Here is a 23,729-nt window from a genome sequence, read left to right on the forward strand (position 1 = left end):
AAGCAGGACAGAAACTCAACTGCATTTGTACTGTGGTTTTACAGGCCATTACCTGCACCGAGACACCAGCCCCTTCCTAGCCGCTAGCCCTCCCTCTGCAATCTGCTTTGTGACCCTGATTGGATCCAATACATCCGATCAAGCCAGACAATTTCTCCAGGAAGCCTGCCTTCACTTAGGCCTGCAATTAGGCTGGCCATTGCTTTCTCACCTGATTAATCTAAAATTACGCATCTACCAGTACTCTGCGAGAGACTACAGCTCAGCACAGAGCCAGCTGTTACAAGCTTTATATTCAACTTACGTGTAAAGGGCCTTAAAAAAATGTGTTAGCCCACCCTGCTACATTTAGAGGAAAAACAGATAGAAAAAAATACGACCTAACGAGTAAAATATAAAGCTGTCCAGGCTGCTGTGCTTAAATGCTTTACAGAAGCATCTTTAGGCTAACTCCTATTCCTTATTTTCCTGTCTGATCCTAATACTACAAATGTGTATCACACCCTCTTTTTGCTCGTATGACCATTCAAACAGATACAGATTTTACTCATTTTATTCCCCTTCATCTTAAGCCAAATCTCCTCGACTTATCCTCAAAGTGAAACACAATGTAATCACTGAGCAAACCTTTTCCTTTTATCTCAAAAGAAGTATCTCCCACGCAAGGGCGGGGGGAGGGGGGGTGGAAGAGTGCAGACTTCCCTTTAAACATTTAAAATAGTAACAGTAAAGTATTTCTGCAGTTGTGAGAAAATATGGTGTTGGTTTTACCTGGGTTATAGGTGATTTTCTTTTTCAAACTTTTCAGATTTATAATCTGCTCTAGCCACAAGCCAGATGTTGGGTTTCCTTCGTGTTACACGGGACCAACACACACAAAGGTCACATGACAAAGAATCAGCATCCGCTGATTATTATTTTTTTTAAATCAAGCTGGGAGGAGGAAAAAGCATGGTTTGCTAGCAAAGTTGTTGCTTTACCAGAAGGGTAGGTTGCAGAAGTTCTTGGTTAATCAAGCTGCTGAAAGGTTAATTATCTGTCACAATACACATGGGGTGGGGAAGAAATCATCGGGAGGCCCGAATTGCTAGAGTAGAGGTTTCGGGAACAAAAGGCAAACGGGTGCTTGGGGCAAGGAATCTCCATCCCTCTCTTTGCAAAGCATCATGTGCATCTGCAGCACGGTATTAGGGACAGCTAATAATAAATAATCTGTAGTGCTGGGCACCTGCTAAACTAATTGCAGCACAGCATGTTCGAGTGCTGTGTGGAGAGCATCTGGAGACAGAACTCAACACAGCGTAAGAGCTCACAGAAAGCAGCGAAGCAGCGTGTTAGCACGCTGGCTCCCAAGTGCCAGACCGCTACTAGATCTGTGCTTTGGGCTGGGGAATGCAGATCACTAACAAGACAGAAGGAATAGCTGTCAGTTGAGACTCCTGAGCTCTGTCCCTGACTCTGGAGCCTGCAGAGCCAGCGGAAAGACTCACCCTGCCTTTGAATCAGGCTCTCTGCCACCAATATGCTGCGTGGCCATGGCAACCTGGAATCACTTGGGAGGTCACAACACGGGAGAAGAGCTTCGCATTCGCTCCACAAGAGCTCTGAGCGAGATTCACTTCTGAACAGGGATCTGGCGCGAGGCCTGGGCAGCACTTAGGTCCCACAAAAGAAGGCCTGTACATGGGGAACTTGACCCACATCTCTTATCAGTAGAGCTGATGAATTAGAGCTGCTTGTATTTCATATAGTCATTCTTTAGAAAATAACCCTTTGCTTGACCCTGCTGAAATCTACAACTCCCAGTGAAGGACGAGGCACAGCACAAACTGGGGTCACTGTGACTCCAATACAGTGCCCAGCCTGCCCAGAAGCCTCGGCCTCTCTCCCCGCTGCTTCAGACCAATGCAAGGACACAGGGTCGCACCCATTGCTCTCCCAGGACCCTTGCAGGAGCTTTCCCCAGCCTGACCCTCTTGGCCCCACTCTCCCCCAGGCAGCCCAGCTGTGTGACCCAGCTCTAGCGCTATCCGTCACGCAGAGCCCTCTGGCAGCACCGTGTCACTGCCTCGAGAGCGCAGGTCTTACAGCAACGCAGCCCTGCACGGGACAGTTCATCCACCCAAAAGCTACTGTCCCAGGTTGCTAGCAAATTCAGAGTGGATAAAATCAAACATGTTTAGCCAGCTTTTAGAGGCTTGACCGAAGAGACACAGAAACTTACTTCAGCGAAAGGAAAAAGCAGCTGATGACTGAACATAATCACAGTCCTGAGGAAGAAACCAGTGGTGCCAGCATAATACATCTGAACATTAATCAAGCCCCATTTCTCTTAAAAGTCAAAAGATATTTAGTGCTGCACTGGAGAAAGGCCTTGAGGAGGTATAAATTATTCTCTCCGACCAATATTCTAATCGCTCTGCCTAACCTCCAGAGATCATCATTAGGTTTCTGGCTCACTGCCCCACTGCATGTGATAAAAGCATTTCAGGCTTCCCAATGAGGTTTTCATCGCTCTCCATAGGAGGTCTGGGAAGGCCACTGGACTCTACCTCAAGAACAATGCAGGTTTCCTTGCTGATAAAAACGGTAGGGAATAGACTCTCTAACGGGCTCTGTGTATGCACTGAAAGAGAAAGGATCTTAACATGACAGCACCAGTCACCCCCCTTCGTACCATCTACATCCTACTGCACAAGTACGTCTATAGGCTTCAGCCATGCTGCATGACAGAGTCTGGCACCTCAGCTCAGTTCACACAAGTTTGGTAGCCACAGCCACTGAACACAGACCCGCTGCTCTCCAGTGAGGCTCCACGTGTATTAATTAATTGCAGAAACAAGGCGATGGATTTTCAGATCCTGACCATCACGGTACAATTCATACAGCAATTGGATTGCCTGATCACAATACAGTGTCACAATACACTGTAAATCATAAAAATGTAATTTTTATATATATATTTATATATGAAATATAAATATGTAATACGTAATACACAATATTGCGCATGAATGTGAAATACATTACACTATTGCAGAGATTAAAAATGCGCTTACTGACTCAGTATGCTAACATGTGAGTTCACTTTGGTAATTTAAGATTAAAGACCATCACCTCACTACTTCACTAAGCTAAGGCCCACAAAAACAGCCCACCATAAATTATCAAGTTCCACACCAATTTGAGTCTCATAGGAGTAAGTTTCTATAGGAATATAAATGTATTAATTGCTGCATCACATCTGGCCTTATAAGGGAAGACAGACATACCATATAATCAGAAAACTAATCAAACCAGAACAGGTCAGAGAGCACACATCAGCATACAATTTGCTGACACTAGAATTATCTACGCTGACTGAGAATCTGGAAAAAATATCATTGGTGTTCAAGATGTTTAAACAAAAGGATTATGGCAATCTTTTACTTTTAAATGATATCATTAACACCTTTCTACGGTAGGTTAGTATTTCCATTTCCTCCAGATGAGAAGTCATAAAGACCTTCCTAGAGCCAGTATTAAGTCAGTGGCATAAAGAAAGCTGCTCCTTTAAGTACTCATCTAGGAAAACAAAACCACTATTCATATTTCCAGCCCAATAAAAAAAAAAAAAAAAACCTTCTTTAAAAAAAATCCTTAATGCTTGGAGAACAAATTTAAAGTAAAACACATAATAAACCAAAACAAAAACCGGTCAAATTCACCAGAAGGGGTACATAGTAAAATAAATTGTTAAGAAAAAGGTAAATAGTGAAGCTGTAAGGCTTGTGTTGTTTTGGCTTTCAGCGGGTGTGTCAATTATGCATGCAAATTTGCACGCTCAACTAGGTGTCTACATCAAGAATAACATACAAGCTCTTTGGGGCAAGAAAGACATCTTCCCATGTTAGCAGAATTCAGTATTGCAAAACCTGAGTCAGAGGGTTAAGAGAGACACAGGCAGGGAAGAAAATCCCTTCCGTTGTGCCTTTTCTCCTTTTTTGTTACACCGATCCAATTAACCTACTCATAGATGCTCACAACTAACAATACTTTCAGAGCCGCTGCATTTGTCTTCCTCATGCATTCATCAGTGTAAATACTTCCAGCAGCTCTCTGCCTACTCTTTGGAAACCTGTAACTCTTGTGCAGAATTACTGAAATCTAATTCCCTGTCCTCTCTTCCCCACCCCAACTAATTTTACATTAACTTTGCTCTGACAGCACTCGTAAAAGGAACACGAGTGATTTATAAGCAACTCTCACTTGCAGAAGGAAATGCAATATAGCACATTTCAGCATCACTCTCTCTCCCATACATATATCTGCTGAGAAATAAAAGCTCAAGCCTGAAAAGTGCCAGAACACAATCTTGTGAATAAGCCTGCCAGGGTGACATCACTTATCATACCACTACGTTACCAACCAATTGGGGAGGCTTCTCATGCAGCCGTTATTTCTCACCTAGCAGGGAAGCCTATAGGAAAATGTTACAGCACTGGGAAAGGACGGATCTTTTATTGTTGATGCTTATCTTGCCACACCTCCTCTTTCCCCTTTCCCACTCTAGCATGCAGACACACACACACACACAGAGAACACAGCGGAGGCAAAACCACTATGCAGAGCAAAAATCCGTTTCTGTGTATCAGGCTTTTGGCAGTGATTCACGCAAGAACCTCCTGCTGGTTCTTCACAAAAAAACCCAAAATTCATTATTTTTGTTCAGCAGTTTCAGTGGGAGGAAGAGGCTTCCTCTTCTAAGTCACTGATCATTTTAACTCACTGTTACGACACTACACAGCTAACGGTCTTTCCGTTATTTCCATCCCAAACATATTAAAAGCAATTCATCTCCAGCCAGATAGCCCAGTCATGCCTAACCCTGTGAAAAGACCACAGAGAATTTAAAGCTAGGGCTACGTTCCGACTTTCCCCAGATACCTGTTAATTTAACTAGACAAGACCCAGTTCTTAGCACACAAAAAGCCCCACATCAGATCAGGGCAAGCGGCAGGGCTGCAGACTGAGGCCTGCAAGTACATGCTGTGTTTACACCAGGTACTTCACTGCAGCTGCCATCTAGGAGGAGAAATAAGAAACAGGCACATAATACTGGTCACAGGATGAAGCAAGCTATTAAAATAATTGGTAGGAACCACAGAGATCCCTTCTACCCGTCAAGAGAGCGCTCTTAAAGAAGCAGCTGTAATTGTCAATTGCTTCACTCTGAAATAAAACGACATTTGGTTCAGCAAGTAAGCAAGCCTGTATAGTCATCCGATACTGGTACAGCCTGTTCATGCAAGAGAAAAACCAGCCCCTCTGTGAGAATTCAAAAGGAGACTGTGGGCTGTACTCGGCACAGTGTTAAACATGGCTAACTCAGCAGCACCTGAAAAGCCTACGAGTACAAATAGATTTTTGTGTTACACACATTCCAAAAGTATTTGAGCACTGCTCCAACTCTGAACAGCAATTACACATGCTAGAACGCTTTACTTATAAGTTTGCAAAGATGAAGCTGAAAAATCCAATTCCGGTATCCATCTTGCTCTTACTGACTCCGATATAAACATTTCTTCCTACTTTATCAGTATTTACAAAACTATCAGTATTTTTAAAAAGCAGAACCCTGCAACTAGAGCTGCCTAGATAAGCCCAGAAAAAGGAACACGCTGTTCCTTCCCAGCGCTGGGGCAGCACAGCCAGGCCAGACCCACCAAGCTCGTTCGGACCTCGGCCGCTCCACCGCACTGCTCAGCACAGGCAGGGACTCTTAGGGACCTCTGCCCGGCCAAACCACACTGCAGCGCCAGACTGCTGTCAGTGCCTGCCCCATTCACTACCCCCTCACCAACACCTATCTAGTCTTGCTGAAACTCAAATATTGGCAGCTACCACTTCTTTTTCATCTCCCCCCCCCCCCACACCCCAAGCAAAACACTGGCAGAAACAACTTATTTCTGTGAGCCCCTTTCCGTATGAAGCGCAGAACTGTAAGCAATTAAGTTTTATCCAGCACCACTGGAAGTGAACACTGGTCACAAAGCATCCTCCAGGTCTTCTGGAGGATTTCAGACAGAAAAGTCCAGAAGATGACTCCAAGCTCGGAGCTGAATCCCAATTTAGCCTACTTAAGCCTGCATTACCCTCCTACCCAGACATGACAGACTGCTTCCTTTACAGCCTACTTCCTTTGAGGTGAAAGCAAAACAGTGACTCGAACACACACCCTTCTGGCCTTCATCAGATCCAATTATAGAGATCAACCACACAGAGTGCAAGATCTGAAGCTGTACACAGCCACCACATACCTACCTGAAGAACAGCAGATCTCACAGAACCAGGAAATACACACCACAAAACAAGGCAATGTTTTGTTTCGGTAACTGAAACTCTTCATGAAATAGGTGGGTCTTCAAAAAGACTGCACTCACTCATGTTATTTGAACAAAAAAAAAAAAAAAAAAAAAAAAAAAAAAGAAAAGTGGCATGAAAACACAAGCGAAGGAAACAGAAGGAGCACTCAAGAGAGAAGACTGGGCAGACCAGAGGAAAGAGGAGTGCAATGAAGCAAGATGAGAACACAAGCATCCAAGCAATGAACTTCACAGCGAATAATGGAAAAGCAGAAGCAAGAGGTTTTCAATCAATAGTAAGCTGTAGAGAAGACATGTTGTTCCGGTTGCAGATCTGTCAGAATGGTCCTGCAAAAGCTCTTTATGGTACCTGAAGGATGATCAAATTGCTTGCTCCTGTTCACAAAAAAATCTGGAAGAATGAATATAGCTTGTGTTTGAAATGCTACACATGCACCTTTTATATCTCGTGTGGCCAAAAGCTCGTGTAACATTTCTAAAGTAAATAAGGATTTTTATTATTTTTTTTTTACAAAAGGAAGGATTACAAGTATGTTTCACTGAAATTTAGCACACAATTTTTCTAGTGGCCACAGATAAATTACTGTCCCTCAGCATGTATTTAGGTGCACGTTACTTGTCCGTTGAAAAAGGTTGTGAAAATTCCTAGACTACAGAGATTTTCATTAAAACACTTACTTAGGAGACAGCATGCACCTGAGAGTTCAAAGGCTCCTTCATCTACCACAGAAAGGTACTCTGGGATCCAGTGGCTGGAATTCAAACTTCGGTCCAAAGCAAGATGTAAGTTAAATGCTGTAAGAGCTGAATCAAGTGGAAGGTCCAGCACAACACCATACATTAAATCTTTGCAAGGATATATGCATCCTTCTGTGACCTAAATTAAGTACCTTAACTGTAACAATTTAAACAGCTGTAGGACTCCTTTTCATTATACACACCAGAACAAGCACTTAGGGTATTTTCTGGCCTTAAAATTCATTAGCTTGTATTGTAGACAACAAACTGCCAGTTTAACAAACTGTACCAATGGAGGAGGGGGGGGAAGTCTCTCTAAACAAACTCCACAATCTTATCACAAAAGTGTTAGGAAACAGTTTAAAATAGAGAATGCTAGTTTCCGTACTCTCTTTTCTGGCAGTAGCTCAAAAAGTTAAGTCATGTTTACTTTCCTTAATGGAAAACCACCACTCGCTCTCCCCCTAACGTCAAGACTAATCATGCTTTGAGTACTGGCAAGCAGAAGTTTGGCTGAGTCAGCTGCGCCTGGGCAAGCTGACATACAGTGCAGGACATAAAGAGTGATTTAATGAAACAGAAATTAATTTAGCTTCTTCTTTTTCATGGGTATGCTGTATGCAGCACAAAATTTTTCCAGGAGTATCTTAAGGTTTCAGTTTTGTTTTTAAAGTGAAGAATGAACTATACAGCATAGTTCAAGAGCCCTAGTGTTTTATTGGGCTTTCAAGACCCAAAACACAAAGAAGTCTTCATACATAACTAAGTACAAGGCAAAGATCCTATAAACACTTGCACAGAATCAGGATTTCATCTTTAGATAGAATTTTTACATGTATCCACACACACAAATGTGTAACTAAATTTTTATATAGAACTTTTCCATAAAACACAGAATTCAAAGTAAATTCTAATCTTTCCATATTTGCACACTCCAATTTGCAACAGAATGTAAATAGGACTCGACACCCCGTGTCAGCCTCACAAGAATAGCTAACTTAGCTAAATCTCTAGGTGCACTGTAGTGAAGTAAAGGTAGAAAGTAACTTTCCCAAACATAACACAAAACACGCTTCTTGGTGCCGTTTACCGAGGAAAGCAAGACACTACCCAGCTCATTTGTCTACCTACACTGCATTTAGTTGAACAGATAAGCAATATCACTATGCTGCTCTAAATTAAGTATGTAAATAAAACCCTTCAGTTTTTCCTTGAACACTCTTGTACTAGAATGAGTCTTCAAACTCCATCAAAATGTGATTTATACCAGAAAAATCTTAGTGCAAAGATACTGCTGCTTTATGCAATATTATCTTGTATTCATTCTTTTGCAAGACATTGCATTGCAACGAGAAGTTTTGAAGCACACAATGATTTCTTCCCCTGCAACACCTACTAAGTAAGTGTGTTTAACTCAGTTGGCTGTAGAGAAACAATCTGCTCAAAACCCCCATAACCCTGCTCTCCAAAGCAGTTTCATAGCAGTAGTAATTCAAAACTTCAGGCCCAAGTTTCACTGTAAGTCCCAAACATCCAACCTTTTTGAAAGCAGGATTTTTAATTTTATCTTACTCCTCTGAAAAAGTAAATAAATCTCATTTTCACAATGCTTTGGATTTTTACGTTAAAAACATGTTACAAAATTGCTAGGTAACTAAAATGGGTAGTTAACAGTATCAGAATTATGACATTTCACATTTAGCATGAACAACTCTTCGCATGACACTCCCAGAAACAGCCCGTGCTCTTCAACCAAGAATATGGAGGCAGATTAACAATTTGGGTTTATGTCCCTTATTCTTTAATCTGCAAATTTAACAGAATTAGGAAACAGAAGAGAAATACAAGGAGTACAATAGAGTTGACCAATTATACAAAATCTCATCAATTCTACTTTACATTTCATATGCCACTACATTATTTTGCTTTAGAAGTTTTCCTTGACAAGGTGCTGGAGGACTTGGCGCAGGTATACAATGCTGACAATGGAAATATTTTATTAAGTGCTTCAGGAAAAGAAGCGAATGATCCCAAGTCAATAAAAAAAAAAAAAAAAACAAAAAAACCCAAACCCAAGCAATCTTTCAAAAAATTATTCCAGTCTATAAACAGCAGCTTCAATGTTCATGTAACCCAGAACACAAGATTCATAAAACGCTATACAAAGCAGTCCTGTAAAAAAAGAAAAAAGAAGAAAGAAAAAGAGAAGAAAGGCGCAGCATGAAGTAATTTCAGACAACCAGTTTTGTGAGAGCTTTAATGGCACAAAATGTTTATAAGCTACAACTTATACATGTACTGTAAACTGTATATAATGTTACAAAGTGCTAACTAATTTATGAAGAATGCATAATCACTTTGGCTCAGTTAACTCCAATATTTCAACAAATGTCAATTAAAAAATTTGAGTTTTGAACAATCTTCAGCTTTCACTTTTTAAAACAGTAAGTAAATATGCATTTGCTGCAGTTAAGTTAGCCTGCTGCATTTTTAATGTGCGAGTTTATTCTAGGCCAGTTTTCACTGAATGTAAGAAAAACAAAGCCTGCATTTTTTTTCCAAAACTGTAAACAGGTATAAAGCTTTTTAAACAACATTTATCTTAACAAAACTTCAACTATCAATAGTTGAAACCCCTTTTCAAATTATACAACAATCTGTTTCTGTTCACTGTAAAACTAGAAGTTGTAGGCTTTCATCCAAAGCTTATAGCAGGGTATCAATAAATACTGCATTGTATCATAGCAAGTGTTACAGTGATCATGTATCCATTCCTCATCTATAGTTTTCACAATTTTTACTTCATGGCTCCTTCAAATATTATAAATTGTCTTGATACTCTAGCCACAAGCTTGCAATATTAATCATCAGATATTCTGAAGAACTACCTTTTAATTAAGGGGTAATTTTTTTTAAAAAAAGTACTCCCTACTTAGTAAAAATCTGTTTTTCGACTATTCCAATTTCCATACAAAACAAGGTGCTGTAATTAGAACTGAAAGTGTTTCAGCCTTTCTCCTGTCCCCTCAGTTTTTAGGACTGTAAAATGATGTACTATCTAAAACACCCTTCACCACTTCCCCCTTCCCTCCCTCACCTTTGGGTGAAACCCAATATCCACACCTGAAACAAATACACGGTAGTGGGCAACTCAAGTGCCACTAGTATTGACAACTAAAAGAAAAAAAAGATGTCTTCAAGAGAATTTTTTGTTAGACTGCCCTTTCACCCTGAAAGCATTCTCTAACAGCATTCAGAAGTAGAGAATAAAAGTAAATACAGTTTAGAAGTGGATTTATACTTACCTTTTCTTACTTCCTGGGAGCTAACTAAGTTCTTTTAAAACCAAATCTCAATCGGGATTTAGCTTCTATGCACCAATTGTTTCAAGCAATCACTGCTGTATCAAATAATCAACTTTATAAAGTCTGATGCAAGCAAACAATTATAGATAGCTGTTCTCTCCATACCGGCCGACTATATTTTCTTATAATTTTCTACAAGTCAGCCTACTGAACTTTTTAATTAAATGAGATTTTTGCTAGTTTTAAAATTAGCATTGGTTCCCTAAATACTTAGTATTAAATTCTATATCATTTTTTAATATATTCATATATATATAAAAAAAGAGTATTCTATCCTTCAGAGTCATGCTACATGTTCTGAAATCCAATAAAATCTATTTAAGGACACGACTGCCCCGATGCTTTGTAACAATTTGGTACTAAAGCTTCACATTTTGAAAAGAAGTGTCACTGAAGGAGGACAAGGTTTAATGTTCCCTAAGATAAAAGTTCAACAACATTAGTGAGAAGTCTATCTAACATGAGACACCACAAGTGACTTTCAGATTCCATTTATCCCCAAAGGAGATTGTACAGTAAACAATGAGAGATAGGAATATTGAAAACTCATTTGCAGAAGACATTTCAGAGCTTGACAACTTCTGAATCTTTATGCACCTGCAAGATTGTCCCCCTAAAAGATTAAGTCAAACGCTTTACTTCCTGAAACTGCCATGTCATCATAATTGTAAATGGTTCCACAACAAACAGAATCATATCCTTTTATACAGAGTCTAACTACACCTACAGCTGTTGGGTTTTTCCTTAATTTAAAACTACTTTTAAAAGGAAAATTTCACATTTAAAATTTTCCCTTAAGAAAACAGGTAAGGAAAAGAAAAGCTTCTTCACATGCAAACAATGCGATTTTTCTAATATTTTCTAGGCATCAGACAGGTTTTCCTACAAGGAATAAGGAGCTGACTTCATAGAAAAGACAAGATTACAACAATTACCTAGTATTAAAATATGCTGATGGATTTAGTAATCCTACTTTAAAATTTACGCAGTCTTTGCCTCCTGCAAATCAAATGGTGTTAGCTAGTAGAAGGGGCCAAGTACACTTCCCCCAAAAGCCGATTTAAACTGTTTTTTATTGCCAGGGATTTCTTAGTTTATATCACAACCAGCTTGTTTTTCAAAAGAAAAATTCATTTTCACTCCAATCAATAATTTTCTTCCAAAGAGACTGTTAATTTTATCACCATAATACAGTCAACATTTATACCATGCACAACTGCAATTTGTCAGGTTGCACTAAAGAGGCAACAACATCACTGATAAAATTAAAACTTGCTGGTGGCATTTTGCATTGAGAGAAGCCCTTGCAACATATAGACAGTTGTAAACTCCATTCAGCAACTCTGACGTGTCTTGCAGGCCAAGAGGCAGGGGAATGGGAGGAGAGAGGGAAAGAATGTGGATAGCGAAACACCTCAACAGAGTTCCAACACAATACTGAATTCCAGAGTTAGCGAAAACCTGGATATGTAAGGAAAGGGTGAAGTCAGGGTCATGCTTAAAATGGTCTCAAGTCAAATGTACTAAAATGAGACAGTAACACCTTCACAGGTCACGTGGATTTCCAGGTTTTGCACTCCATCTTTCAATAAGTGCTGGCTGAAGGGGTGGTCAGTCGTTTTCCAATGTAGATGCTGAAATAAAAAGTATAAGGCATATCGTATTTCACAGAAATACTCCCTGTTTTCCAAACAGTCCTCACACACTCAGCTGTTCTCTTTGTCTTGCAAAGCAGAATCTGATGAGATTCTTCCAAGGACTTCTCTTCTACAAAATCACTTAAGAGTGAGATTTTCAGATGAGCCTAGAAGGACTGAGACTATCAAGTAAAAGTGGTTTTCTTCCAGTCCCAAGCTCACTTGAAAACCCCAGTCCCAAAGCGTTTGTGTTGTTTGTAGAGGAACTGACACAGGGCTCCTGAAACAGCTGAGCAACACTCTCAGGTTGTTACAGTAAAACAAATAAAGTACTGCCTATAAAGGGAGGGGGTGAGCTTTAAAACACTAAGCATTGAGGATCTACGCAAACACTGACCTCTAACAAATAAATCCAGGCAAGATTTAATTCGTCACAGAAACACACAATTTTGCTACAGTGCAAATATCTTACAATATATTCTCACATACTCTTACCCTCCTAATTTCTTTGACAGTTTAAAAGAATTTAAAGAGACACTTGAACTACACTCCCAGAAACAAATATGAAGCTAAATAAAAACACATTTCAAGTACATCTTTGCCCCAACACAGAAGAGCATAAGACAGATAAACATAACGTAAGGACTTAAGCAAACTGAGAGATTGTGTTGGATTACGCTGGCAATGAAAACATTGCTGAGCAGAGTCACAGCTGACCCTGCAGAACACATCCAGTAGTTCACATATCTTTCTTTAACTATTCAATCCTTGGCTTTCAGTAATATCAGGCAACTGCACCATTAGACATGGAAAATTACAGAGTATGTGCCATACACACAGAACTACAGTGTCATTATTCATACAACCTGTTTTTGTAATGGTTAGTAGAAGTTACAGCAGTTTTCCACCTATTCTGTTCTTCCTTTCCCTACATTATAAACGGCAGCATTTAAGTAGAAGGTGTGAATAATCAAATGACACATGCTATAATTGCAAAGGTTATCTGCAAATTCATGCTAAGCCATGCATTTTCAATATAAGAAACTAGATCTATTCTAGAAAAAAAACCATACTAAAATGGCTGCAAAGTTTTAGTTGCTGCAAAGTTTTCCTGCATTTCAAAAAGTACACCAAGTCTACCTTGAGCAAGGTGCAACAATACTCTAGTTATTCTAGATAAAGCCCTTTTCAGCAGGCACCTGGCATACAAGTAAAGTAGCAAAGCAAAGCCAGATGCAAAAGTTGAAGTGAAAATTAGGTTAATACTTACCCTAGTCCCAAAGCCAAAACATGAGATATGAACAGAGATGGAATGAAAACCTTAAGAAATTCTGCAGAGAAAATGCCACCTTTTTTCATCGCTCCACTTTTTCTCATACTTAAAGACACTGAACGTTTAGGATGTCTGAAATGAAATTCCCTGAAAGAAGAGGGGGAGGGGGGAGAAATTCAACAAGATTTGTTTCTTTACTTTTTTTTTTTCTCTTCACACAAACGCACAGATCTCTGTAGGAACACTTTTTTCAAAAGTACAAAGAGCTAGAGATCAAAGCAAGAGATCCCTTACACAGTGTAAGGAATCAAAGATAATAATAGGAGGTATTGTGGAGAGACCACTTACACAGACAGTACAGAGACAAAGGGAGCAGTAGCTGAAGAGAGAGGTAGGTCCGAGAGAGGGAATTTCAGGATGTGATTTGTTAGCAAGAGCCTTGTTTGTTGTTCCAAACAGAGACACAGAAGTCTGCCAGAATTAAACAGCATCCTCTATTTTAATAAAAATGCTTTGCATTCAAGGATCTCAACGTTTCCCCTTCCGTGGATGAACATTACATATTTTACATAGAAAGAAAAAAAGGTACAGAGAATTTAGGAGACTGGCCCAAGGCTATTCCATTCAATAAGCCAAAACTAAATCCCATGAATCCCAGCTCCAAGTACCCAGCTCTCCCAATAATTATAATTTTGTCAAGAAAGCTTGTAATCAGCTTGCTGTGGATTTATACTCCTTTCAATAAAAAGGTCATTCTGTTGCTATTAAGATTTTCATACTTCATTGTTTTGACTTTTTCTAGCCTCCCCAAAGAGAAATTTTTTCTAAGACAATCTTATTTGGAGAGCCAGAGTAATTCCATGCAATTGCGACTTACAATTCTTCTCTCCTTCATACAAAAGAATATACATTAAAAAAAGTTTAACTCACTTGGGAGGAATGTTTTCAGGCCTACTTGACCAGTCTGACACCCAGTCAGCACTTTTCTTCAAAACTTCCAATTCTTTCTCTCCTTCTACTGCTTCTTCTTCAGACTGAAAATATACAGGGGACAAGCCTCACATCACTCAATTAGCTCCTCTTTACAGTGTTAAATTGAGAGCAACAATAACAGTGGTAAAGTGATAAGCACCAAATGGTGGCACCTGACAAACTAGGGAGTGTTCTTGGCCTATTGATTATTTAGAAGAGATTTTATTATGCTAAGAGGACAATCTTCGGAAGTCAGTCTACTACAAATTCTAGCACTAGACCCAGGCCTTCCACATCATTGCAAGTTGTTTGGTTTTATGAGGGCTAACAGAAAAAAGTATCATTTTAATCCTAAAAGTAATAAACCAGCATTATTGCAAAAAATATTAAAGTGTAATTACAACTGGCAAAAAGTTGATGGCATTTGATTTAAAGCCTACAGAACATAGCTAAAGCACAGAAAGACAACCAAATAAAAAGGTTTCAAATACAGTATTTTGACTTTTTTTAAAGGTGTTACTAGTCATTTAAAATTTATATTACTTACAACTAGCAGCTTCTACTGGGTGCATCCCAGGTGCAGTAGGGAAAGGCAAGCACTCACTACAATTGTCTTGCTCCAAAGATTTAACATTACGTCATCAGATGCAAATGTTACCATATAGGAAAAAATTGAATTAAAAAGGACTGGAGAACGCTACTGACTTCAGTACAAACTCTTCCTTAGTATTTAAACAATTTCCTGAGTGGTTTTTAGTAAAACAAGATAAACCACGTACAACATTAAAGTAGGAACCACACCAAAAGCAGGAGTAATCAAATACAACAGTCGTGAAAGTGAGCTGGCAGCGCTAACCAACAACCTCACTGGGATCGTTCTGGCTCTGCAGGGCAGAACTGCAACAGCCCTACTATTTGGCCAGGTCTTTGAAAACATTAAATGCGAGGTTTCATTCTTCCAGGAATGCTTTTTATTTATACTGCTGAAGACAGCAAATTCTATTAAATGATTAAACCAAGAGTTCAGCACTAGTCTCCTCTCAGTTTGTACTATGGAGATTACTCACTATCATGTGAGCTGACTATCTGTAAAGCAATAAACCGAACACCCTGAAAACTTGTGCAGAAATATTAACATTTCAAAGACAAAACAAAATAGGTTTCACATACACAGTGCAAGCAGTGTTGAACAATAATGTAACTGCTACTAAATAGGGCATTACTCAGCTTTAGAGTTGGAGCCTCATTTTCCCCTCTCACTCCAAAGCTATTAATCCTAAAAGTCAAATTTCAATTAATACAGAATCTAAGCCTGAACAGAGTTCACTAACCCTCCCTCATTTTTAAAAATAATTGCTCTGGAATGTGTTTTAATGTAATAAAACTTTATTCTGAAAACAATGCCTTAAAAAAAAAGATAGTTCACTTAAACTGACATAAGCTTGAGTGTACAAAAATTATTTACTAGACCTATTTATAGGCAGGTACTATATAAAGTTCTAATAAAAACCAGGATTGAGTAAAAACCTCCAAGTACAAGACGAGGAAACGGAAACAGCCTTACCCAAATGACTAAGGAACACCTCCAAATTTTGAATAAATAAGGTTTGTAAAATGCATTTGCTAGTACTGCAACTAACAACCAAGTTTAGGGTTCCTGAACGAAAAAAGGTAAATTGCTAGCAAGCTGCAGTGTGATGCTTTTTTTTTCCTGACATGTAAAATACATAACATTTCAGACTTCTGACATGACAGAGAGCTTGCTCTACCCCTCAAGTACTCCCAGTACTTGGGATCTATATAAATACATGGTCCACATACAATAGCCACAACTTTAAAATATATTTTTTAAAAGATAACATATTTTAAAGGTTAATGAAGAAAATACCTGAGAACTACTGTCTTTACTTGTGTGCATTTCCACATCAAAAGTTATCTGTCCATCTTCTTGAGGTGAAGGGCTAAAGAAAAATTGATTGCATTATGTCATTTTGTCATACTGAACCGTTTCATCTAAAGAATCATTAGCGTAAACAGCATCTCAGCTGAATCATTTCCACATGCACTTCTGCACACAATTCAGAAGACTTACACACTACGCTACCCTTCAGATCACAAATATCACTATTGGCAAATCTTCCAAACCCCCTCACCTTTTCCATCTTTTCCCCACTTATAATTCTACCTTTCTCAACAGGGTTGACCATCCTTCCCCTGGAGCAAAGAAAGCACTGCCCAAAACTTCAGCTGCTACACAAAAGATGTAGATCCCTTCCTTCTTTTAGGTAACACTGCCAGTATCGTGAATTATACCTCTTTTTGTATCATTATATGCAGAAATATCACACATCGAAACATCTTTTAATGTTTGGCAAGAATACATACTCCTCTTGTTAGCCTCACTTTGAATATTACAAAACTGGTAATCTACTTGAGATATTAGTCACCTCGATCAAGGAAGCACTAGAGAATTTAAGTCAGGAACAATACAAAATGCTCTATGATGCACCAAAGCAGGTGTCTCTCAATAGAACGCCCAGGGCATCTTTTTAACCTGACTTAAGCTTTCATGAAAAAGGTGTATTTTAGAAGCATCCAAATAAGAACCCAGAACACCACATTTAAGAACAACTTGCTGTTTACAATGCAAAATATCAAAGTACCTCCCCTTTCCTGTATATTACTTTAACTGCCAAAAGGGGAAAAAAACTAACAAGAAGTTAGTAAGTGGAAAATTAAGGTAAAAATAAGGAATCTGTTTTCATTCGCTTAAAATGTGGCTAGTGACTGAAAAATCCTATGCTAGTAAAAGAAACCATCCAGCCACCATCTAGCAAACATTCCTGGTTCGACTGCAAAGTACAAAACTACTGAGAGAGCTAGTCTCTTAGCAGCATAGATGTAACAAACTTAAATTTTCTACAAATGTAACCATTCTATTTGAAGTACTGGTCTGGATTATTTTCAAACATTCTACTACATTCAGTAGTTAAATCAGGCCTCACTAGTTTTAAATAGCTTTTACATCCATCAACCACTTTATAAGCTACACAGTAGACATGACAGACAGCATTCACCCAGCAAAACCAAAGGAGACACAAGCAGAAGGACAGATAAAAATTATATACAGAAACTGCTCAAGGATTTCCAAAAATGCCCCAAAACTTGTAAGAAAAATGGTATAATGAAAACATAAGAATATCATAATGCTCACATCTGCCTCGAAACATTATATTGTTAGGCAAGAAACATTTTGCCTTCACAGGAAAATAAGCAGAATACTGAAAGCAAGGAGTACAAATTCTGACAATCCTTTTTCCTGTTTAGTCCAGTGATGTGTTTCATTATGCTTAACTAAACACAAAGCACGTGTACATAACGTTATTATTAAGAAACCAGTAAAATTAGGTATTTTTTATACCATATGTGATTTATGACAACGTGAATTTTAACTCTGTTGTTGATGTGACTTTCCCGCTCCTGGATTCCTTAGCTTTTTGTAGCGACTATGTATTTTTCAAGTCAGATGTCATATTTTACAGCCAACTACCATGAGCCAGCAAGGACTCCAAATATTGGAGCATGTCAAACTTATAGCTAAGAAAAAGCTTTACCCCCTCCATTAGTGTCTACAGGATAAATCCTGCAATAAATTGCATGCAGGACAGCAAACATTTCTTTACCTGTCACAGTGGGAACTCCCTCTTGAACTGCTCTGTCCTGATTCATGCTGGGCATCCAGGAGAATTTTTTCCATGTCTCCATTGTGGATGGAGGATGATGAAGGGACATGTTCCAGACCTCCGTTTTTCCCATTGCCATTATCGTTGCTATTGCCATTGCCGTTCATCTGTAACTCCACCCAGGAACCTGTTGGGGCAGCCAGATGTCATTTCATTAAAAGCAGTGGAACTAAAACACATCTCATGTTTATCAATTTACACAGAAAAAACACGAATATATGGTGAATTCAGATAACATACACTGCTGCTGGGAGAAAGCTCATAAACACGTACTGGAGACAAGAGTGACATGTTCCCTCCTCTTTCATCAACAAACACAACCCTAAAAAGTTATGTTTTGTTGCAACCTACCTCTGGGGCTAGTCAAACAAGATGTCCCCTCTCAAGTATTAATACTTTAATAGGCCACATTTCTCTCTGCGTTTTGAAGCTTCAGTTACCTATTTATCGCCAATTACACTAGCCACCCCACTTCCCTGTTCTACCTCTACACTCCTTTTTGGAACAAAATTTTCATCCCCTAGCCCCCTACTGTTCAACTCCCCTGTCTGCAATTTTCTATTCTCCCCTCTACTTCCAAAGGCCCTGAATCAAACCCTGATTTTCATATACACCAGGCAGGCTGCCATTCTCAGGCCTCATTCAACTTTCTTTGCCCTGGCCCTCTGACAAACATCTCCCATTCAATACCATCTGCCACCTCTCCTATCCTACCGTACCGCAACTCAAACATCACAAGCTTGAGGCAGGCATTATGTCTCCTCACACAGCCAAACTACCACACTAACATGCATTTCATTGCAGTTAGATTAAAAGATTTCACTTGCTAATAAGCCAAGATAAAGAATGGAGTAGCAGGGAAATCCAAAGCTCTCACATGTAATAACAGTCAGCAATTTCAATGGCAATCACTTCAGCCTCTTTTTTTCTCCCCCTTTTTTTTCTTTCCTTAGCCAGGGAAGGCTGTATAGCCCACAAATTGAGATTTACTGTTTCCACCACCCGCCCTCCCTTTTTTTTTTTTTCTGTAGTTATACATATGGGATATCCATGTGTGCACTGGGATTAAAGCAGCTGCTAAAAAGTTCATATACTCCATATTTCAGGTGAGTATTTTTATTTTTTTTAAATGTCTTCACTTGTATTTTATGTGCAGATTAACTAAATGCAAAACAATATTTACTGGTATGGTATGTTCACTAGTGACATGTTTCAATTGGAAACTAGTGAAAACAAACAAGTTTTGGAAACACTCTTAATTCATAAATATACCAGTAAAGTCCTGAAGCGTAAAGACAGAATAGACTTCTACTGCTCTATCTGACACTCCCTACCGAACTGCAATTCCAACCTTCTCATGTAGGCAAACAACAAGAACGATTTCACTATACAGCCACTTTATTAGCCATAATTATGGAGAGAAAGATCTCCCAATCTCTCAAAAGCATACCGTTTTCGATGCAACATTATTTCCCATTATTGGTCAGATAATGATTTCGCACACATATATTATGTCATCACAACTCCTATGTAATTTAATTTACACCACCTGAAGGCAAGCACTTTCACATTTTTTGTGTTTCATTGATTTTTTTAAGTTTTGACATCTTCATTACTGAGGCAAAAATATTCAAGAAAAGAAAGCCTGATAATACAAATACAACAGCTAAAACTACACTCTAAACCCTGTTTTTACAGGTTCTAAATTTTAACACTGATTGCTTGACTTCTGAAATGCACCTTAGAGTGCCTGCACATGTTTTTTACAGCAAAGTTTTGGCTCTGGGAACTGCATCAGTGACACAGGAAGGGATTTATGTCATAACGAGTTCACCTGTTTTCAGCTTGATTTTGTGAAGCTGAAACAGAGTTTGTCCTTTGTACCAATTAACTATGCCATTATACTGATGACCACGGAAGCATCATACTCTTAAGAGTCCCGGTGGTTTACAGTCTGGTTTCCCCAAGTTGTATTCACAAACAAGGAATTTAGGGTGTGCACAATCATACGATGTACACCAACCCTGTACTACATACTGGGCTTTTCAGATAATGAAGCATTAACTGGGAGAAGGCAGCCTTTGCTCAGGCTAGTCAGCATGAGACGCAGAGATGGTATTATTTCAGATTTCTGATGATTGCAGGTGTCTAAATTTCAAAGTAAAAAGGCCACGCTCTAAGAACTACATCAGGAAGGTGGCTTTGCCGTGCAGCAACGCCTTCACAGCAAGGCGCCACACATGCAAAAAAACTCAACACGTGGCACCTGCAGTTAGAAGACAAGTTAGGCCAGAAGGCTATACATTCCCCAAGAGCCATTTTGGAGTAAAGAGCATCTAATGGGAAAACTATAATGCTCAGGATCTGCAAAGACATCTATTATTAAAAAATCAGCAGTGAGCGACAAACAGCGTGAGAGGAACAGGGGCCAAAGGTGTAAGGGGATGTCTTCCTCTGACAAGCACAGGCAGGGAAAAGCCCAGCAGAAGATGATCAGAACTGGTTGCTCTAGTATGCAGCTATTAAACACACCTCCACAGCACTTAAGATTATGCACAAATAAAATCTTTGTTAACATTTATCCCAGACTGACAAAACTTGCCGTTTATCTAAAATGTGCTGCGGTCATACTAGGAAGAACATTCAAATTAAACTGTGAGTAAAGAGTCCCGACGAGTTGAGCAGTAGTTTACATGACAAGCAGCACGTTCTCCATCTGACCTCACTTTTAATGAGTCAAAATACATTCAAGGAAGCATAATCTGACATCAAGCTAAAACATGCTACATACTCCCACTGGCAGTCACAACCGGTTTGTGAGATGGGATTCAGAGAGCCCTAGTACTTTCAAAGACTGATTAGAGGGACAAAAATCTCTGCTTCTTTAAAAAGATGCACAGGAATGTATTTGAGAACAAACTGCCCAAGTAGTAAGCCAGCGCTTTGTGCCCCAAGCTTTCTTCAAAACTATGAAAGTTACATTAATCACCTACTCTTAAGAGAACTCTTGTTTTTATAATATTTATACTTGACAGTAAAATGGGAAACATGGTCAAGTTAAGAAATGCAGCAGCATTTTCCTCCGTTCACAAATCACATCACACACACTTTGGGGGAAAAAAAACAAAAACAAGCAGCTGCTTATATGAATGATATCTTTCTCCAAAATTGTCTGAATTTTGCCCATGCTCTAAGGCTAATTAATTTGCTATTAATTGATATGCACTGACTTTAATTACAAGTTTTTCATAACTGGGGGACTGTTTAAACAACAGTAGCCAAACGTGTGGAGGAAGAGCGTCTCATTTCTCATTTTGTTTATTCACTCAACAATTTCACTTGGGGGGGGTGGAGATATCAAGGACAATATATAAATTATATAAACATCTATATTACATATATATTTATATAAATAATCAAACTAGTAGTTCACAAGGAGCCTGAGCCATGGTAATTTTGAATAAACTGATGTCACTTCTATAATGCAGTACACCATTAACAACAAAAAAAAAAAAAAAAAGAAAGAAAGAAAGAAAGAGAAAAAGAGAAAGAAGAAACAAAAGCTGTTCAGATTCCCATAGTGGTAATTATTAAGCAGATTTTCCATGACAGAGCTAGATGGGTTCCTCCCTAAAGTGGGATTTCTTCTTTTTGTCAATATGTAACAGAGCTTTATAATAATTAAAATACGCAAAGAATCTAGAATTCCCAGTGGAAGCAAGCCTTTTTTTTTTTCCTTTTCTTTTTTTTTGTGAACCCAACAAAGTATAGGTTCAGTTACTCCCAGGTCTTCTGACCCTCGATTCAAGTACGAAGGGATCTTTGAATGAAAGGCCCTAAACATGCAGAAACGACGTACAGAACAAAATGAATAAGTGTCTAAGCTCATTAGCCTGAAAAAGTTCACTGGAAAGCTTACATAATGGCAGAAAATGTACCTATAACACCAAAGCATTGTGGAGCAGCTGAACATCTGAAAGCAGCACTAAGCCTACATGGAGCTGATTGGTTGCATATGTTTTGTTCACGGAGCACAGACTATCAAACATCTCCTCTCATACCTTGTGCTCACCACCTTCAGTAATCACATTGATTTTGCTAAGCCTTTACGTGCTGATCCAGCAGTAAGATCTACGTGGGCAGATCCAGCACAGGCTTACAGTGCACTCATCTCTTGTTGCTCCTACTTTACAGCAGATTAATGTGTCCCATAGAGTAAGTTAACATACTAACAGAAAATAAAAAGGAAACATTAAAATACAGAGTATCAAAGATCGCAGTTTCTGAAGTAAGCATTGTTAGGTACTAAGCATGTTGCAACTTTAAGACAGCATAATCGGTCTTTTAATACGCTAACAGCCCTGAATAATTTGTTAAAATACCTATTTGACTCAGGTGAACATTGCTGCAAACTGCCATCGTTATCACAAGAGGTAGTGTTACCACAACACAACAGCAGCATTATGAAATAGGCACCGTGTATTCTTCTTTAATACAATTCCCATTGAGTTACAGGAGATCAGCCAACCAACGTATTTCGCGGTCAGTTAAACTTCATTGTAAACCACGAACGTAACAGTTAATGATTAATACAATTTATTCACCTCTTCAACTGCAGTATCCTTAATAATTACAAACAAATGAAAGGACACGCTGAAGCAGCTGTATAAAACGAGGGGAAAGCATCTGCCAAGTAAGTAGGAGAGCACACATAAAACCCACCGATGTGCCCTACCAGTGTTATCCGAGGAACAAAAGGATGCAGCAGGGCAGCTGACATAGATGCCGGATATAGAGGAAAATAGCTCACGTCAGTGGTATTGACTCAGCCACTGAATAAACTCATTCCCACAGTCACGCTCCTCCCCCTACCCTGCTGTATCCCCATCTTAGCTGTTAATACCAGCCACCGAATAAACTCCGTTTAACCACGAAACAAACCTGCTCCCGCTCTCGGCTCGCCCCGAGCCACGACGCTAAGCTCCCTCCCGCGCCCGCCCCCCCCCCCAGCCCCGCCGCCTCAGCGCTCCTGTGAGGGGCGGCCCGGCCCGAACCCCCCGGCCTGGCCCGAACCCCCCGGCCCCAGCCCCCGCCCCAGCCCTCCCACCCGGCTCCGGCGCGCAGCCCCCAGCCCTGCGGCCGCCCCACCGTCCCTGCCCCCCTCAGGCAGCTCCCGCCGAGGCGCTGCCCCGGCCCGCCCCGGGTCCCCTCAGGCCTCGCCACCCGCCTCTCCCTCACGGGCCGCCGGCGCAGCCCGCCGAGGCCATTACAGCCGCTCCACGGCCCGGGTAAGGCGGAGGGAGGGCGGCCGCAGCCCCAGGGCAGCCCTCACAGCGTCCCCCGCGCCCCCGCCCCATTTGCGTTCCTTTGCAGACGCTAACGACGGCCGCACTCACTGTTGAGGCCCGGCTCGGTGTGCGTCCCCTCAGCCGGCGGGTTGTTGTTGTTGTTGTGCTGCGGCGGCTCGTGAGGGCTGGACATGGCGGCGCAGGAGCGGCGGCTGAGGCGACTGAGGGAGCCGCTGAGGCTGGGACAACAACAACAACAAAACCCCGGACTCCGCTCCGGGCCCGGCCACCCCGCCTCCTCGCACCGCGCAGGCGCGGGCCGCGCCGTTCCCCGCCCTCCCGCCGCCG

General features: G+C 40.2%; 1 protein-coding gene across 1 annotated transcript; it reads right to left on the reverse strand.

Moving 5' to 3' along the window:
* Positions 1–9,662: 9,662 nt before the first annotated feature.
* Positions 9,663–23,693, reverse strand: BNIP3L (BCL2 interacting protein 3 like). Its single transcript, XM_040618248.1, has 6 exons — positions 23,490–23,693; positions 18,034–18,220; positions 16,239–16,311; positions 14,309–14,412; positions 13,376–13,525; positions 9,663–12,102 (listed from the first exon to the last, which is right to left on the reverse strand). Exons 1-6 carry the CDS (start codon positions 23,572–23,574, stop codon positions 12,054–12,056), a joined length of 648 nt encoding a protein of 215 aa, XP_040474182.1. The 5' UTR covers positions 23,575–23,693; the 3' UTR covers positions 9,663–12,053.
* Positions 23,694–23,729: the final 36 nt, after the last annotated feature.

This window comes from Falco naumanni, chromosome 19, assembly GCF_017639655.2.
Source record: "Falco naumanni isolate bFalNau1 chromosome 19, bFalNau1.pat, whole genome shotgun sequence".
Taxonomy (NCBI): Eukaryota; Metazoa; Chordata; class Aves; order Falconiformes; family Falconidae; genus Falco; species Falco naumanni.

Excerpts from the sequence above, each read along its gene's own strand:
- BNIP3L (XM_040618248.1), bottom strand. The coding sequence starts at position 23,574 with ATGTCCAGCCCTCACGAGCCGCCGCAGCACAACAACAACAACAACCCG. Across the intron at positions 14,413-16,238 it reads GTAAAGACAGTAGTTCTCAG|TCTGAAGAAGAAGCAGTAGA; the intron begins GTATTTTCTTCA and ends GTATATTTTCAG. Across the intron at positions 13,526-14,308 it reads CCTGAAAACATTCCTCCCAA|GGAATTTCATTTCAGACATC; the intron begins GTGAGTTAAACT and ends CTCTTCTTTCAG.